At 52.3% G+C, this 18,835-nt stretch overlaps 1 protein-coding gene and 1 long non-coding RNA gene across 2 annotated transcripts; both read left to right on the top strand.

Annotated features, from left to right (window-relative positions):
• Nucleotides 1-10,733: 10,733 nt before the first annotated feature.
• POU4F2 (POU class 4 homeobox 2) lies at nt 10,734-12,661 on the top strand. Its single transcript, XM_065061917.1, has 2 exons — nt 10,734-11,178; nt 11,589-12,661. The coding sequence occupies exons 1-2, from the start codon at nt 10,876-10,878 to the stop codon at nt 12,528-12,530; spliced, it is 1,245 nt and encodes a 414-aa protein (XP_064917989.1). The 5' UTR covers nt 10,734-10,875; the 3' UTR covers nt 12,531-12,661.
• Nucleotides 12,662-14,802: 2,141 nt separating this feature from the next.
• Nucleotides 14,803-18,605, top strand: LOC135579384 (uncharacterized). Its single transcript, XR_010472371.1, has 2 exons — nt 14,803-16,782; nt 17,131-18,605. It is a non-coding gene; the product is annotated as an uncharacterized LOC135579384 (long non-coding RNA).
• Nucleotides 18,606-18,835: the final 230 nt, after the last annotated feature.

Here is an 18,835-nt window from a genome sequence, read left to right as displayed (position 1 = left end):
AGCCCAGCTCTGCCAGGACTCACCCCTGCCTGAAAAAGACTAGGCAGCCTCATGCTCATGTGCAATCCCACTTACTAAACAAGCTACCTGATGATTTAGAAGAATTAAGAGGGATTATCCTTCACTGACATCAGTTAATCAGCTTCTTATGAAAATAAAAAGCAGCAAGTCCACCTAGCGCCAAACCTACTGTAATTTACTCCAAGAGCAATACAACGTAAGTCTCCAGCATACTCTACACAGGGCACAACAACAACACCACAACAAAACAGAAACACACAAAAAAAAACACCACCAAAAAAAACCCCAACACACACACACACACATCACGCAAGACTGCAAATTTGATTTGGTAGTTTCTTCATTTTAACAATATTTGTACAGCCTAAGTCTCTCCTTTAGATTCAGATTAAACTCTTATTTGATGTCTGGTCTTTGACTTGGCAGGAGCTTTGCCATAATGAAGAATGCACCACCCCAGCTTTTGTTTGTCATTTCCATGGCTTTTGCTCTGCACCTAAAGTGCACAAAGTTCCTGAGCAAGGGGAAAATCAGCCACTGTTCATACAGATAAAGAGATCTGTTGATTTCCACCACTTCATGTGTAACAGCTTGGTTTGTGCAAAAATTTATCATGATTACAATAAAATGAACAGGTACGGCAATATTGAGCAGAATCACAGAGTGAATGCAGGCTGGTTTAGAACTGCTGTAACATTGCACTGCCTCTTTAGAACATGCAGTCTTGCCAAACAGCAAAACAGGACATGGCATATCTCAGCTCTGAGAAAAAAGCTACCCAGATATTCTCAGATCTGGTCTAGTTTCATAAGAACACCAAAACACTTGGAGCATTCACATGTGTATTAATTCAGCAAAGATGCTTCCAGTTCACTTGGTTATTTCTGACTTAAAGTGGAATAAATAAAAGCAGAATCTAGTCACGTAGCTTTGCATGAGTGTTTCTTCCCTCCCTTTTTGTCCAACTTGACTGCTTCATCCGTGCGTAGCAGTCTTGATAAGGCCAGAGTTAACACAGCAGCTCCTACTGTTGCCACTATCACCACCTCTCACACCACTATAGCGCACACATAATATCCTTATCAAAACATTACCTAAAAAGACATTGTGTAAGTACAGGAATAAGTCTGCTATCCCCTCAAAGACCATCCATTTTCATTATGCCACATTATAAATTAAATTTTTCATCACATATCTCAGGCAGAGAAAATAAATGCATCAACCCTCTAAAAAATAAGATCCCTCACTAAAACCCTCTATGGAAGACACCAGTGCAGAGCACACATTTAGAGTTACATCATAAATCTTTGGTAAAAATGGGGTTTATAAAGGCGGTGCTGACACAGCTTTTCTACAATGACAGCCGCATGTAGAGAGCTCACCCCTGCTAAAACATGTCTATATGAATATTGAACATTAAACCCTACACAAGTCTTCTGACTTTTGCAGCAGGCTCTAAAATGGCAGGATTGCAAGCCAGTGCTGCCTCCTTCCCTGCCCCAGCCAGGGTTCACCCCACCCAGAGACCACATGTTCCCACTCACAGCTGGGGCAAAATTTTAATCAAGTGAACCAAAACTCTTCTTCTCCTTACTTCCCTGCAAGAAGATATTCTTTCTACTCTCCTGTTTTATTTTCCCCACCTTTTAGTAACTGAAGCAGCTAGGCCTGGCTAATTGATGGACTTAAGTTGCTTTGGCCTCTAAACATGTAACCTTTAGAGATATATAGATATATATACACATATTATATTATAATATATATATATTTTTAGATAAAACAGCATGCCCACTACTATATAAAAATCACAATATAGCATGTTGCAATGTACCATAACACAACATGAGATATTGTACTGGGGACATGGAAGAACATCAGGTGTAACAGAGAGACAAAATAAGAATTAGACCACGTTTCATTCCAACACGTACCTCTCATGCGATCCCCTCAGTGAGTGGGTCACAGCGCTCCACTACGAATTTCAAGGAGGTTTTGCTTTGGCTCCAATTGAGAAGAAAGAGAAATTTTCCCTGTTCCCTGAAAACTGGCAGTGGGGAGACGCCTGCCCCAGGACACCCTCACCCTACCCCAGCCCTTGGATGCGCCTCCTGGGGTCATCCCTCCCAGAGCAAACTTTCGGTGGCCCCACACGGCCTGACCCCGCTTTTACCCATGGAAACATGGACAAGCTCTGGCTGCCGTCAGCCCCCACTGCCCTAAAGCATCACCAGGGCCGCTGCACACTGGAGCTGGGTGCAGGGGGAGAATCCGGATCCTGAGCCAAGTGTCTGGGCTGCTCCAGCCCCCCAGGCAGCCCCTGCAAAAAGTCAATGGAGCAACACCCTGCAGCCACACACTGCCCTTAAATATCTCTTGTCCCTGCCCAGGGTGCCCCAGTTTTATTTGTACAGATGGGGTGGCAGTAATGCAGCCCCCTGCCCGCTCCCCACCCTGCAGTGGGGACACTCTCGGGGCCCCACCAGCCAATGGTGCCACCACCAGTCATCACTGAGGGACCATGACTGAGGGACCATGGGAAGAGCACTACTGAGTGCATCCTTCTTAATTAGCAGCCATTCCACAGCTGTCAGCACTTAAAGCAAACAAGTTTTAATGCTTGTAAAAGTTTTATGAGATCAGACCCCTTCATTAAAAATTGTTCACAAACATGGGTCTCTTTAGCTTGGAGAAGACTGAGGGGTGACCTCATTAATGTTTATAAGTATGTAAAGGCTGAGTGTCAGGAGGATGGAGCCAGGCTCTTCTCAGAGACAACCAATGATAAGACAAGTGGCAATGGGTGCAAACTGGAACATAGGAGGTTCCACTTAAATATGAGAAGAAACTTCTCAGTAAGGGTGACAGAACACTGCAAGAGGCTTCCCAGGGGCATTGTGGAGCCTCCTGCTCCAGAGACATTCAAAACCTGCCTGGACACAGTCCTGTGTAACCTCATCTAGGTGTTCCTGCTCCGGCAGGGGGATTGGACTAGGTATCTTTCGAGGTCCCTTCCAATCCCTAACATTCTGTGATTCTGTGATCACTAAAAACTATGTCCAGCTGAGGAAAAGAGGAAAAAACAAACAAACAAACAAAAACCACACAAAACAACACACACCATTTTTGCCTACTTGGGGCTAGAGTGTCTGGATCCAGCTGGAATATTTTCAGAGGCAGGTGAGTACAATGGGAGCCCAAATCCATGGGAAAGACAGGGATGCTGAGATCTATAAAAAAGTTTTACCTCCATCTCACTGGTGTGCAGCAACAAATTCACATGCTCCAAGGAAATGTGCTGGCCCAAACATGGAAAAAAATCCTGCATTTTACTCAAATAAGTTAAGTGTGTCAGGGTACTCACCAGGCAACATAACCGCTAAGGGGTTAACAAGTAAAAACATACTTTGATGCTATATTATTTACTACATATACATAGTAACTGATACATATGCAAACATACGCAGCTTGACAACAATATCTGAAAGGTTTAAAATGTCAGCCTGTTTGTGTTGTCTCAGGTCGCCCCCATCAATACAAACAGTTAAGTGCAAGTTTACTTCATCCCAATTCAGCAAAATATTTAAAGTGGGATATGTGGATAAGAGTTCTGAGTACATGTTGCTACAGAAATTTTTGTTACAGGCAGTAAACCGAGTTGTCTGTGTTTTAGACCCGGTATTGGGTTGGCTATATATGTCAGTGAATTGCTAATCACCAATGTGGTTTTTTGTTTGTTTGTGTTGGTTTTTGTGTGTGTGTGTGTGGTGTTTGTTTTGGGTTTGTTTGTTTGTTTCTGGGTATCGTTGATTTTCTTTCTGTATTTTTTCTTTATCTTCATATTCCCATTTTCTCATCTATCCTCTTTTCTGTGTGTATATTTGCAGTTCTTAACACAGAACCATTTCATCGTGTTTGATGTTACTGGCAAAACTCCCATTGATTGCCTTGATTGCCTTTGGTAAGAGATTTCACTGGAATTAGATTGCTGTCTCAGGACTGTGAGAGATACGTGATAACATAACCCTAACAGGCTGTTTCCAACAGGAAATGTTGATATGAGCTTCAGAGGCATTTCACAATTTGATTTCATTCTATTAACAGTCTTCAGAACATACAATATTTCATTTATAAGAAGGGACAGGAGAACACAGGCAGATACCTGTCCATGTTCTGTGTGTGAAGGGAAGGGCTTTGATGTATGCCCAGAGGTTGTAGGAAAGGTGGAATGCATTTCTACTGAATTTTAAGAAAAAAAAAAAAAAAAAAGAAAAGAAAAAATGTTGAGGATTTGTGACTAGCTTTGAATAAAACATAGACAAGTGGCAAAGTCCATATATGAGGTGAACACCCCCCAAACCCCCAACATTATCATTGCTCTTATGCACAGACAAATCTTTTGTGAATTAAAACCTGGTTTTCAAAGAGGATGAGCCTGTACACCAGGTCTGAGCTCAGTGTCCCTGGGCCTGCAAGGATGGATACTTCCACATATAGCTAGTATTTCCAGCAGATGCCAGGCCTAGTGGGCCTTCCTCACCAGCCAGGATCAAGACGTGTATGCTCTGATTGTGTGGATATTGAATCCAAGGGAGAAAGCAGAGTCATTCAGAGACATTTTCCGCTACCCATTCACAAAGCAGGATGAGTCTGTGCAAAACTTCACCAAAACTATGGAGAATGTGGAAAATACAGAACATACAACAGTGCTCACCATATACCACAGCTGAACATTACACACCTTTCACGTGGGGTGGCAGGACCCTGTCTACCTAAGCAAGTATTTTATGACACTATTTAATGACTTTAAAACACAAACACGGATCTAGTGACACACCTGTTAAACCATGTTTAAAATTGTATGTGTCCACTAGTGACAGCCTTCTTAGAAACATGACATTTCCATCACCCTTTTCAATGCTTATCACCTGTCATAGTTTTTCTTCCTGGCTAAAATGGGAAGGCTGCTCTGTGGTGCCAGGTGAATACTAGGGATGCATAAGGAGATCAGACAAGAGTTGACATTGTGGAAGAGGAAGAAAAGGAACTCAGATTTACCTTGAAAACACTGCAGAAGAAGATGGATGACACCGAAAATTTGGAAGGGCTAAGGGCTTTGAGCTAAGAACATGCCCATGTCAACAACCAAATGAAAAATCAAAATATTTTCTCTGTATTAGAGCAAGTCCCAAAAGAGAGGTGACATGCAAGCACCCTCTTTTGTCATACTGCCTGCCTGCCACCAGCCTCTTGCCACCGGGCTTGGCTGTGCAGCAGTGACATGCTGAACACACGCGGTCTCATTGTTCCACTTAAATGGCATATGGAGGTAAAGAGGAATTTCATGCTCAATTAGTGGATGTGTTTGGAATATGATTTGTGATAATACATCTATAACCAGGGAAACTAATTAAAATAATTAATGAAGGGTAATCCAAGATACCAAGGTTTCATCTAAATCAGCAAGAATAGAGTCACAAGGACATCCACAGTGTGATTTATAGTTGTTTTTTAATGACCCATGAGATCTTTATGTTTTCAGTGCAAGGTGTGGTTGGGCAAGTGCTAAGGAAGGAATCTCACCTGTGAGGCTATTTGTACAATAGGTTCCTGTGAGAGTTAAATCTGAATCTATTATCTGCTTTGTGTTGTCCGATACTTTCTTTTCCTTCAGAAGCCACTTTATGTCTGTGAAATTCCCGCTTTACAATATTATCTATATCTGTAAGGAAAAGCACTAAGGTTTGTCTTATATCCACTTGTTTAATTTTATACTGGGTTTGGACAGCAGGTGCATCTCAAAAAGAACTCCAGATGAACAGGAACACATGCAAAATCACATCCTTGCAGGATGCTCAAGAACCTTGATCTATAAAGCATATGATGGAAACAAAATAAAACGGGTGCATTAAAAACAACCTCTGTAAGGAGCAGTGGAAAGCAAAGCAGATGACGTACGGTGCTGATATTGGCTGTCATTAAGTAGCACAGCATGGGGTGGGAGAGTCACTATTGCCACTGGTGCTAGCCAAGGCTATGGTTGAAAAAGGCCTTTCCTGAGGCCTCCAAGCCTGGCAGAGCCTCATCAGAGCCCAAGGAGGCATGAGGACATTCTTGGTCTGCCAGACTGGGCCCACCTCAAACAGTGGCTCCAGCAAGAAGGAGGGGTTGAAATCCATGACAGACACCCACCGAAAAGCCCTGTACAATGGCAGGACCTGCCCTCCACCTCCAGCCAGCTTTTATCCTTCCTCCTGGAAAAGTACCTTTTGGATGGTGCCCTGGGTAGCGTGGGGAACATGTGCTGTACGCAAGTAGAAGCGAGGCAGTGCGAGCCGGCCAGTGCATGGTCTCACCTCAGCAGCTGCTTGGCAGTCTGCTCACATCTTTCTCCCATGAAGAATATTCCACTTTCTTTGTCTAAAATGTTGAGTGGTTATGAATAGTAAGGATAGACTATCTGTAATTATTTTTAAATTATTAATGGTTTTGTTAGATCCCTTCACTTTTACATTACGTTTCTGTTAATGTAAGTTAAATCAAAATGTACTTCAGTTTCCAGGCGGCTCCCAAATGTATTTTTCATTCTTTCATAACATTACTTCAACTTCTCTATGAGGTGTCTATGATAAAGTTTGCTCTTGAGCCAGCAGCCTCCCAGTCCTAATGAATTCAGTGAAAGGCTCGCTGAGCGGGCTCTCATCAGCCAGATTAGATGGCAAATGAGGCCATGGCTGCATTGCCAGTTAAGATACTCCCACCAGCTAGCAGGTGACATACCCTATTCATAAGAAGGGCTGTGGGGGCCACGGAGGGATCATCAAAGAAAAGGGGGGAGTTTATCAGAATAACTGAGTTATTTTATTGGCACTTTTCATTACACTTAGGAGACTCAGGTTGTTACGCCAGACACTCCTGATCAGAAAATATCGGCCGAGTGCCTCACTCAGGGCTCAGACCTTGCAGGCGGTGAGGAAAGGGTACTGCACAACTCCCTGCCCACATCCCTGTCCCAGGAAATGCTCTCAGACAGGGGGACTCAGCACCAGGCGACCCCAAAGCCAAACGCAGCCTTCTGCAGAGTCGCTCCTCTCCCTACTTTGCCCCTCGGCCCAGGAGAGGTCCGAGGGGCTGGGGGTGGCCGCCAGGACGTCGCCCCGCACCGGCCAAGGAGAGCGGTGTTGAGAAGAGGAGCGAGTGGAGTTAAACATGTACGTTCAACACAAACGCCACGAAAAATGCCTGGATAAATTATGCAGAGGGATTTCTGGATTTCTTTCAAGTAATTAAGTTTCGATTTCTTGCATTTATTTTAGTGCCAGGAAGCACGAGGCGCCACAAACGGCAAAAAGTCTTCATTGATCGTTCTGGGCTTTAAGTTTGACTTCGTGACTTGACTTGGCTTCCGACGGCAGCGCGGCCCTGGCGAGGCCGAGGGTTCAGCGGGAGCAGGCGGGGCCGTCACGCCACGGCGAGGGCGCGCTGACGGATGCACCCTGCGCTGCCTGCCCAATACCATGCACCGGCCCCGAAAACATTTCTTGAGGGGAAGCAGGAGCCGGCACAGGCAACGATGCCGGGGTGGAGGGGGTGGGAAGGTGCTGGGGATGCGGAGGCACTGCCGGGGGTGCGGGGTTGCCCCGACAGGGCGTCCCGGCGCGGTGGCTGCCGCGGCTCCGCGGGTTGCAGCTGTCCACACCCGCGGTGTTCCCGCGGCGGCAGGGCCAGGTCGTCCTCCGTCCCGGAGTCCCGAGGGAGCGGGCCGGAAGCGGCGGGGGTCGGGGCCTGTGTGGGGCACCGGGGCCGCTTCTCCGGCAGAGCTGGGCCAGGAGCTGCCCTGCGCTAAAAACAAAGGTAGAGTTTGCTCGAAGTGTAGCATCTTAATGGATTAAAAATTCATAGGGCGCATTAGGTTCGGTAAAATATGAATGCGAGGCTTTAAATTTTAATCGTAAATCAGAACATGGATACATGAGAGGCGACAGTGATTTCTCCCCAGATGTCTGCGTGGGTCAGGGTGTGGGCGTGGGTAAGCGAGGCGGGTGACTCTCCTTTTTTTCAGGTGGCCCACCGCTGCTCAGAGCCAGCTGCGGGGCCCGCGGACCTGGAGGGCCGGCGAGCTGCCGGATGGCGGCGGGGGCTCCGCACCTGCTTTGGCCCCCTCCGGCGTCCCTCACGACAGCGGTCGGGGGTGCAGCTGGGCATGGCGGCGTTTCTCTCAGAAAAAAAGCCCCCCCAACAATTTTTTAAAGGGGGCGAGACGGGAAAGGAGGCGTTTGCTCGGCGGCGGTGCCGCGGGCAGTGCGCTGCCGGCAGCGGCAGCGTGGCGGGGCCGGAGGCGAGTCCCTGCAGCGCGGAGAGCGACCGTCAGAGCGGCATCCGCGGGGACCCCCGGGGCCCGCCGGGGTCATCCGCGGGGTCCGGCATCGAGGAAAGTTTTCCTGGCTATTCCCCGTGCTGCTCCGCACCCCGTTGCACCCCCGTGGCGGCCGTTCGCAGCAGCGATAAGCGCTCAGCGTTTTGGAGATCGGTTGTCAGTTGCTATTAAAATCAAGATTAATTCATATTAACGATATGCATTCTCAATTCTCCCGTGTGACAGCATACATTAGAACAACTATTGCGAGTAATTAAACTCAATGCGGGAGGGGTTAAATGTATAGCGTGGAGAGGCTTTTCTCCTCTCCCTTCTCTCTGCCAAAGTTCAGCCGAAGAGCCGGGCGGGCAAGCCCCTTCCGCGGCTCCGCGCACCCGGCAGGCTGGCTGCCCTCGGACTCCCCAGCGCCAACGAGGTATTTCCTTTTATTTTTTTTTTTCCCCGGAAAGTGGGAGACTTTCCTGCTCGGCTGGTTTGCCCGCACACCTCCTGGCACGCCTGTGCTGAACGGCGAAGGGCTGCGGCCGCTGCCGGGGAGGCGGGAGCGCAGGAGCGGCCGGGCGCGCTGCGGGGACTCCGGCGGAGGGAGGCACAGGGGCAGCTGCCTCCCTGCCCGCCACGGGCGGGCCGCGCCTCGCGTGGGCTCTGACCGGGATTTGATGAAAACACGCAAAAATATTATTGATGGGTTTTTCTTGGGCGTTGAAGATGCTCGATGCTTTAGACTAATTAGACAAGCCAAAAGCCTTTTGAAGATAAAGCAAATTGGACAACCCTTGTTAATTAGAACATAATTTAAAGTTTGAAATTATATCACTCATGAAGTCGCCTAATTAGTATGACGATATGTTAATAGCCTACTGAGACACGAAGAGCGGAGGTTTGGCATGAACTCCTTAAAGGCTTGCAAGAAAATCCTCTTTCCTATGTTGTCATTAATAAAAGATTTCTATAGACTTCAGCCTTTCAACGGTGACATACAATTTATAGTACACACAATGCATTAGCCCATAGTGCTGCTCAATTTTTTTACTATTATGAAAACTAATAAATTCGTCAAGCTGAATTAAGCATACAAATCAGATGAGGCATAACAGATTACATATTGAAGCGCTGTGTCTCCCGAGCCTAAATGAAATTTCAATCTAATAATTCCTTCCTGGCCCGGCCATAATTTGTTTAGAGATGTTGTTCTACTTCTTTCCAAGCGCTATTCGCACCATAATTAAATGATACTCAAGCTTTTAACTTTGATTTATTTCATTTCTCCGAGCTGGCGACAGTGCGAGCTGATACAATGTAATTTTTTTTATTTCCCTTAAAATTACCAAGTCTGCTGTTTAGGTGAGAAATTAAACACCTAAGCACTTATTTTAACCTTCCCGCTGCAAAGTGAAATTCATGGAAATAAACCAAGCCACCTTCAGGAAAACTGTCCTCTACTTTTTTTCATTTTATTTGTTTGGGGTTTTTTTGTTTTTGTTTTTTGTTTGTTTGTTTTTTTTTAACTGTATTATTTTATAAATCTCGTATTTTTGGAATAGAGAGGCGGGAGGAAGCTGGCGGGGCAGCCGGGCGCTTTTGCGGAAGGACCCCCTCGCCACCCCGCGCTGTGGGACAGACCCCGGCCGCCGTTCTCTGCCTCTCCCTCCTGGCCCCCGCGCAGCGCCCTGCGGCCAGCGCCTCCCGCCGCCCCCTGCCACGCCGGAGCAGGGAGCAGTACCAGGGCAGCGCCCGGGACAGTCTGTGGCTATGGGCTGTTTTGAGCCTGAACGGGACTGTTCTCTTTCCTTTCTTACTTTTTCTTTCTTTTTTTTTTTTTTTTAATGGAGAGTGGATTTAAGTCGCTTTCCCCCTCCCGTGTTTTTTATTTTATTTTATTTTTTTGGCTTTTTCCCTCCCCTTTCGGGGAGGCGGCGAGGCGCGGCGCGGCTGTGAGTGTGGGAGCACGCGTAGGCGTGGGCGCGGGGGTGGCGGGGGGCGGGCAGGGAGCGGCGGAGGAGGGGGCCAAGGCCGAGGAGGCAGGCGCGGAGGGCCCTTCCCGAGGAGTTGGGCTGTAGTGACAGGCGAGAGGGGAGGGGAGGGAGGGGAGAGAGTAAAACCCACAGGCGCGGCGGCGGGGAGGGCACTTCGCGAGAGGCGAGGGCCGGCGCCGGAGCGGCGCGGCGGCGGACGGCGGCGAGCGCCCGGGCGGAGGGCGGGCGGGAGGCAGCCCGAGCATCCCCCGCGCAACCCCGGCTCCCCGGAGCCGCCTCTCCCGGCCGCGTCCTCCCCGGCGAGGCTCGGGCAGCCGGCTGGGGGGCGAGTGGGATTTTTAATTTTTTTTTTCTTTTTTCTCTTTTTTTTCGGGGTGGTGGCGGCGCGGGGGCGGGCCGGGGCTCCTGTGGCTTTTCCGGGGGGTCCGGGCCCCCGGCCCCGCTCCCCTGCCCTCCTCCGGCGGCCGCTGGCTGGCGGGCCGGGCCGTGGCGGCGGCGAGCACCATGATGATGTCCCTGAGCAGCAAGCAGCCCTTCGGCCTCCCCCACGGCGGCGGCGGCCTCCACGAAACCAAGTACTCGGCCCTGCACACCGCCTCGCCCTGCCCCTCCGCCGGCGCCACGGCCCCCGCCGCCAGCTCCCCCAGCAGCACCGGCACCGGCGGCTCCGCCGGACGCGGCTCCAGCTCCGGCTCTGGCTCCGGCCCCGGCGGCGGCGGGGGCTCCGGCTCTGGCTCCGGCTCGGGCTCCGGCCCCGGCGGCGGCGGCGCGGAGGCGATGCGGCGGGCCTGCCTGCCCGCCCCTCCGGTAGGTGCCCGCCGCCCCGCTTTAAGGGGAACCCCTCGGCGGCCCCCCGGATCCGCCTGATGATTTTTTCATGGCCGCGCAGCAAATCACCCGGCGCCGCCGGGCGCTCGCCCAACTTATGCATGCGGCGGCTCTTGCCGCCTGTATTAATTTTTATGACCTGGGATGCTGCGTGCGGCTGGTGCGTGTGTCCGTCCGTCCGCCCGCCGCTGGCTGCCTCTGCGTGCGAGCGGCTGCGCGCCGCGCCCGCTCCCTCGCCCCGCTCGCTCCCTCTTCTCTCCCCCACCCACCCCCCCCTTCACCAGGATTTCTCTTTTAACATGCTGGGGAGGTTTTAGTGGCACGGCGGAGTGCGCGGGGAGGCGAATTCCCCGCTGAGCGTTATGTGTGCCTTCTATTTGCAATTGCAGAGCAATATATTCGGCGGTCTGGACGAGAGCCTGCTGGCCCGCGCCGAAGCCCTGGCAGCGGTGGACATCGTCTCCCCGAGCAAGAGCCACCACCACCACCCGCCGCACCACAGCCCATTCAAGCCGGACGCCACCTACCACACCATGAACACCATCCCCTGCACCTCGGCCGCCTCCTCCTCCTCGGTGCCCATCTCCCACCCGTCCGCCCTGTCGGGCACCCACCACCACCACCACCATCACCACCACCACCACCACCAGCCCCACCAGGCGCTGGAGGGGGAACTCTTGGAGCACCTGACGCCGGGGCTGGCGCTGGGGGCCATGGCGGCCCCGGACGGCGCCGTAGTCTCCACGCCCGGCCACGCTCCCCACATGGCCGGCATGAACCCCATGCACCCGGCGGCTCTGGGCATGGCCCACGCCCACGGGCTGCCGGCCCACATGAGCTGCATGAGCGACGTGGACGCCGACCCCCGCGACTTGGAGGCCTTCGCCGAGCGCTTCAAGCAGCGCCGCATCAAGCTGGGGGTCACCCAGGCCGACGTGGGCTCGGCGCTGGCCAACCTGAAGATCCCGGGGGTGGGCTCCCTCAGCCAGAGCACCATCTGCCGCTTCGAGTCCCTCACCCTCTCCCACAACAACATGATCGCCCTCAAGCCCATCCTGCAAGCCTGGCTGGAGGAGGCCGAGAAGTCCCACCGCGAGAAGCTGGCCAAGCCCGAGCTCTTCAGCGGCGCGGAGAAAAAGCGCAAGCGGACCTCCATCGCCGCCCCAGAGAAGCGCTCGCTGGAGGCCTACTTCGCCCTCCAGCCCCGGCCCTCCTCCGAGAAGATCGCCGCCATCGCCGAGAAGCTGGACCTCAAGAAGAACGTGGTCCGCGTCTGGTTCTGCAACCAGCGCCAGAAGCAGAAGCGTATGAAATACTCGGCTGGCATCTGAGACAGCAGCGGAGGAGAATCAACATCGTAATAATAACGATAATAAACATAAAATTCAATAAACAACATCAACAAAAAAAAGGGAAAGGAGGAAAAAAAAATCACAACCGCGTCCCACCGCCCCCAGCCCACCCCATCACCCGCCCCGCGCCCAACTTTCGGGGGGACTTCCCCGCGGAGCCACCGCCCGGACCCGTCCCGGCAAGTACCGCTGGTTTTTATTCTTAACAGACCTCGCCTGAGGGCAAACGCGAAACATGCCCTTCGCAGCGGTGTGTCCGCAATGTCATGGTTTTCTCGGGACCCAAACTTGAATTTAGAGTTGAGGCTTGCGCCGCGAGAGACGTCTCAAAAGTATTTTGATTTAAATAATAGTAATAATGATTTAAAAAAAATAACAGATGGCAGTTTTTTCTGCGTTTACACTGCGTATTATAAATATATAAATATATATATATTTTTACTGTGGTTATTATCCTTTTCCTTCTCTGAAGTTCTAACGCTTAGGGAAAGAGCTGATCCTGCTGTGTTCACTGGTCTTCAAAAGCTATTATTAGATTACTGCCAAACAACCCCTTGTAAATTATTAATTTATCTCTCTAGCAACTTCATTTTGTGCTCATTCTTATTAATTACACCTCTTTAATCTAAGTCTTGATACAAGTAAAAAAAAAAAATGGATAGTGAGAATCGAATATTTTGTGTTGGTAGGATTTATGAACGTGAGCTTTTATCTTCTTCTCAATGTCCCTTTTGGCCATTTGTAAATTGTCACCTGAACCTAAGGTATTTCTCTGGCGAGTATTCTTATTCGTACGGCGTCGGCACCCTATAGTAGATGTTCTACATTATTTGTGTAGCCTGATTCACTGTCCGAGGTATTTGTTTACCGCGTTACATATTTAATGGGGATTCCCATATTGTCCCCACCACACGCTGCTCCCGAAGCGAGAAAGGACGTGGCCGCGTAAGGTGACAGCGTGGGGGGTTTGTTGCTTCGGGTTTCTTGCCAGCACAAGATCCGTCTTTCTCGATTTCAAAGCTGTATCGCGACGGTTTGCAGACCGACTCGGTTATTTATCTCTCCGATTGCTTTGTTATTTATTTATTTGGTCGGTCGGTTATTTATTACCTTTAATTGCAATACTTTTCCGTGGAGGAAAGTCCATTTTGGAGGTCTGTTTGTAGAAAAGCCAAATTTAATTTTGTAGGAAAGGGAGCGAGCGAGAGAGACTGCACTGCCTGTAAATTCACAAACGGTTTGGTACATTTCTTTTGGAACAACAATAAAACGAGGGTACTCGGTTTGGTACCTGTATGTATTGTAAATATTTCATTGGCGTTGACGCACATATAGATATATTCTTACAGATTCCTCTGTATCGCTGTTCTATCCGAGACTGTTTGAAGTCTTAAGTTCTGTACATGACCCGATTTCGTTGGCTTTTTTTTTAATTAATAGGAGGTTTATTTATTCTAGTAATGTACTAAGTTATTTTTAAATGTTGTTAAATCGTCTTTCATTAAAAAAGAAAAAAAAAGAAAACAAAAAAAAAAGAAAACATGATTTTAACGTTTTATTGGCAAAACGCGTTTGCGGCTTGTTTCTCCACCGCAAGCCTCTGCCCGAGCTCAGAGCCGCCTCCGGGTAGCGGGATTTGCTCAATCCCCGCGGCATGGGCGGGAGGGGAGGGGGTTTGCACCCCCTTGCCCCCCCGCAGCAGCGCGGCCCTGCCCGGCGTGCGGCGGCTCCGAACTGGGCGGGGGCGGGCCGGGGGGAGCGGGCTGCAGCACCGCGGACAGCTCCGCTCCGCGCCCCACCCGCCGAGCGGCTGTCGCGAGTGACCGTGTGCGTGGCTGTGATTGTGATGGGGTCAGGGGGTGGTTAGGGGGGGTTCCCGGGTCGAGTCCCCGCTACCTCAGCCGCGCTGCCTCCCGGTGTGAGGGAGTCAAAGGTGCCACGCACGAAAAAAAAAAAAAAAAAAAAGCAAGCCCAAACCAAACGAACCCACAAAATCCAAACCGAAACAACAACAAAAAACAAAACCCAAGAGGGGAAAGAAAAAAGTAATTTTCCCGCGTGGCTCTCACAAAAGCTGGGGAAACCCGACGGCGGCTGGCGGGGAGGGAGAGAGGAGATCATACACAAACCGCTATTAAATATTCATATTGCCGCCCAGCCACCAGCCACAGCTGCATCTTCAAAGCCGCCCGGGCACTCCGAGGGTGCCAGCCTGCGGGCATGGCCGAGGCGGTGGCTCCGCGGACGCGGAGGGGCGCGGAGGCAACGTATCGTCCTCCTGCGGCCCGGCCGGCAGAGCCGGGCGCCCTCTCCCTGACCCCACAGCCCCCTCTGAGGTCAGCGATTGTCGTTGTCGTTACCGGCATCAATACCTCAACAGCCCCGAACAAGTCCGCGGGCGCGCAGGGCTTCCGCGGAGCCAGCGCGACTTTTCCTCCCCGACTGTCGCTGCTAGAGCTGCAGGCGCAGGGCGGCTGTTTTGGGGAGGGGAGGCGCTTGCCTTGCGCGGAGCCTGCGCACCCCTGCGCGCCCCACCGACCGGGCAACGACCGGGGCTGCGCCCCCAGGCGACATCTCCCCCACAGCGTGGGCAGCGAGGGGCAAATGATGTCGCGCAACCTCCGCGGTGGCGGGGATCGTTTTAAGAAGCAAGGGGGGCAGGAAGGGGATCGGAAAGCGGCGTGTTGGGGGCCGGAGCGAGCCAGCCCAGCAGGGCCACAGGCCGGTGGGACCCCTGAAAGCAGTAAGGGAGTCCCCCAAAACCGTCAGTAGGCGCAGGCAGCCAGCAGCCCCTGAACTGCCGCTTCGCCCTCTTAAATGAGCCATTCACTTAAAGGCTATTACGGGCGAATTAATAAATTACACAGCGAATTATTAAATCCAGATAATTACAAGGAATAAGTAAGTAATCATTAGTTATCTCAGCTAATTACTGTGGGTCAGAGCGAGCGAGAATGTGAAATCCTCCTCGGGAATTGAAATTAACTTTGCACAGTGAGTCTCTCTGCTTGACATCCCCAGTCTGTAGGCACATGGCAGCTCCCCTGTGAGCTCGGCTTTCTATTTAACTTGGAGAGAATGGAAATAAAATTAAGTGGCGATGTGATAATAGGAAGCTGCTTAGAAAGCAAACGCTGTGGGTTTTATTTTTTACCGTTTACTGCCTGGAGATAGACTGCTCTCTAGTTTCCCACATTAAAAACCCGGGGCAATTAGTCGACGTCTCCCTGTACCTGCCTGTCCTACACATGCAGATTATGAGCAAACGAAAAGGCACGAAAGATCCGGGGGGGCAGAGGTACCTGGGCTCTGAGAGACCCAGGAGGGCACCCGGGCAGCCCCTCTGCTGCCGCCCGGCAACACCGCACGGGCCGGGAAGGTCTGAGGCACCGGCGCGCTTTGTTTTGGGAGACAATAAGCTGTCGAGCCCTAATGAGAGTCCCTGTCTCTTCCGCTGATCTTTCCCCAGATCTCTCCAAGAGCTAATGTTCTCCCCCCACCCCCTCCCCAACACCCATCTATAACACCACTTCCCGGCTTCTCTTCACGTGCACCTTTTGTAAACAGCAGATCTATAGGTGGAGACGCTCACGCTGCCCTCGCTGGGCTTTCCCCGTGTTAAAACAACAACAACAACAACTGCTGTGTGTGCGCGGCGATAAAAAAGATCTTTGCCGCGATGAAGAGACGGGGGGCACAGCCCCAGATCTAGGCTTCTTTGCCTTTATCAATTGCAATTAGGTGGACAGCCTTCCCCCTCTTCCCTTGCTCCAGTCTGGGATGATAATTAAAATTTAATGAAGCCTGGGAGTAGCAGAGCTCTGTCTGGGGACTGTGGAATAGAATATTTTAACTGTACATTTACACCAAATGTCTGGCTTCAAAGACGTGACTGCTTTTAATCTCGAATTAGAAAACCACAGACCTGAAATTAAATATTAGCCACCCTCGGCTCCCCTTCCTTCTCACCACACTGTCACGCCTGTGTTTTCCTGCCTTGCACCACGACACGCACACACCCACGTCTCGAGTCTCCAGTTACACTCGCGTTAATAATAGATGGCTTTGAGAGGGTGCGGATTTTTCTTTTTTTTTTTTTTTTTTTAAATAGGGTTAATGCAATATTAATTGCTCGTAGCTGCTATAAGAATGCGCCGCGTATTTCCAAGAACAAATCGATGGATCGGGGCAGCGAGCGCGGAGCAGGGAGCGCAGCCCCGGGGCCGCCCGGGTGAGTACGGCCGCCAGCGGGGCCCTCCGCGCCGGCGCAACTCCCGCACCGTGTCCCGCCGCGGCGGGGCCGAGCCCGGCAGGCGGCAGCGCGCCCCGGCCGCGGGTCGCTGAATGGGGTGGCGCATGAAAGGACAGCAGGGCACCATTTTTTCACCCCAAATCCCCTCTCGGTGGGGAGAACCCGGACACCCGGACACCCACTTAGCGCGGCGGTGGCAGACCCCAGCAGCCGCCCGGCTCCCAGGGACGCCCGCTTGATTTGTGGTCCCGGCACGGTAACTGGGGGAGTGAGGACTGGGGAACAACATTCCTCTCCCTCCCTTCTTTATTGTTATTATTTTGGCAGGTGAGACCCCCAGGCTCTCCCGCAGGAGGGAGCCCGGAGGCGCAGGAGGGGAACCTGCCCCGCGGCTCGGCGCGTCCGGCAAAGGTAAAGGCGTTTTTTGGAGGAGGACACCTCGCAAATAAGGTGGGCCGGGGGAGGAGGAGAGGGCAAGAAAAAGAATCCCAACCCACCAGCCAAAAAATCCCCAAGAAAACTGCGCCTGTACCCACAGACAGCTGGGACCACCTTCCCGTGGCGGGGGCGTTGCTGACCTGCTCACACGGCTCCTCGGTGCCAGAGGCATCCTGGAGGTCGGGGGCTGCCGTGAGCTCGGGTGGGGTGGGTCACGCCTTCCCTATCCCGGGTCCGGACGCACAGCTGCCATTTGTTGCCAAAAGAAAAAAAAAAAAGGCAAGGGAAAAAGAATCCAACTAAAAACCTGCCACAAAACTCCGAACAATCCTCCAAACCAAAACAACGGAGGAAGAAAAAAGGTGCTGCGGGAGCGCGGGGCGGCAGAGACACCGCCAGCTGGGACAGCCTCGGAGCTTGTGTGCCTGCAGGAGCGGGCTTTGCAGCTGGGCCCCCGCCTCGGCCCTGCCCCAGCCCTCCGCGGCCGCGGAGCCCGCGGGGCGCAGCGCTGCCTGTCCGGGGAGGGCTGGGCCAGCCCAAACCCCCGTGGGTGTCCTGGCACCGTCCTCCCCTGCGGGCGCAGCCGCCGCCTCCCCTGAGCAACTGGCCCCGGAGCCGAACGGACTTCCTCCTTCCCGCCCCAGAGAACCCGCTTGGACGCCGAGGGGGTGGTGGGGCCGATGCCGCTGCGAGCCCCTGTGCGCGGCGAAGGGGGGACAGGAGCAGGTGGGGTACGGAGCTCCGCGCATCCTCGCGGTGTTTGCACAGCGGGCGGGGCCGGGGGCTGCGCGCCCCGTCCGACTGCGGCACGGCTCGCCAGCGCGGCCGGGCTCGGCTCGCCTCCCCTCCCCGTTTATACAGAACAGGATCATTTACATAAAGTCCTTAAGGCAAATAACTGTTGGGGCTCTAATTTATATCTGATCGAAAATTAGCCGTCATTATGCGCTCCATTAGCAGCGTCTTTAATGTGCTTCTAAGCACCATTTGTCAAGCGGCTTGTTAATATCCTTCAAGTCTTTAAAGTTGAGAGCTCATTAAAGAGTGCGCTCTGTTATTGATGTAATTTAGATGAGTTTGGAAGAGCAAGTGCGCCGCGGACAACCTGGAGGAGCGGGAGGAGACTCGGGCTCCTCCCGGGGCTGCGGCACCCCCTCATCGTGGCCTGGGCCGGCCCGGGGCTCGCCTCCCTTCTTGGGATGGGGTGCGGGGGATGCTCCGGCAGTGGAGAGTCGGGGGGAGCCTCTTTTAGCTGAGGCGGAGTAAACCTGCTTAATTATGCGCAGACACGATTCCGTCGTCTCTCCCCACTTCATCGAAAGAGCATAAAGGCCAATAAATTACCACCGCTGCTTATCTGAAAATCCACGTATTCTGTCATACCTTTTTTGTTTCTCTTTCTTTCCCTCTCCTTTTTTTCCCCCCTCGCTGGCGCAGATTGCGTTGGTGCAACACGGCGCAGCCGCCCCGTGAGGGCGGGCTGCCGGGGAGTACCCCGACGGCTCCCCTCGGGGCTCCCTCCCTCGGCCCGTCGGCTCTGCGTGGTGGCGGGTCCCGGCCGCCTGCGGAGACCTGCTCCGCCCCTTCCCGCCCG

The sequence above is a fragment of the Columba livia genome, chromosome 4 (assembly GCF_036013475.1).
Source record: "Columba livia isolate bColLiv1 breed racing homer chromosome 4, bColLiv1.pat.W.v2, whole genome shotgun sequence".
Lineage (NCBI taxonomy): Eukaryota > Metazoa > Chordata > Aves > Columbiformes > Columbidae > Columba > Columba livia.
This window is presented reverse-complemented; position numbering and strand designations above follow the sequence as displayed.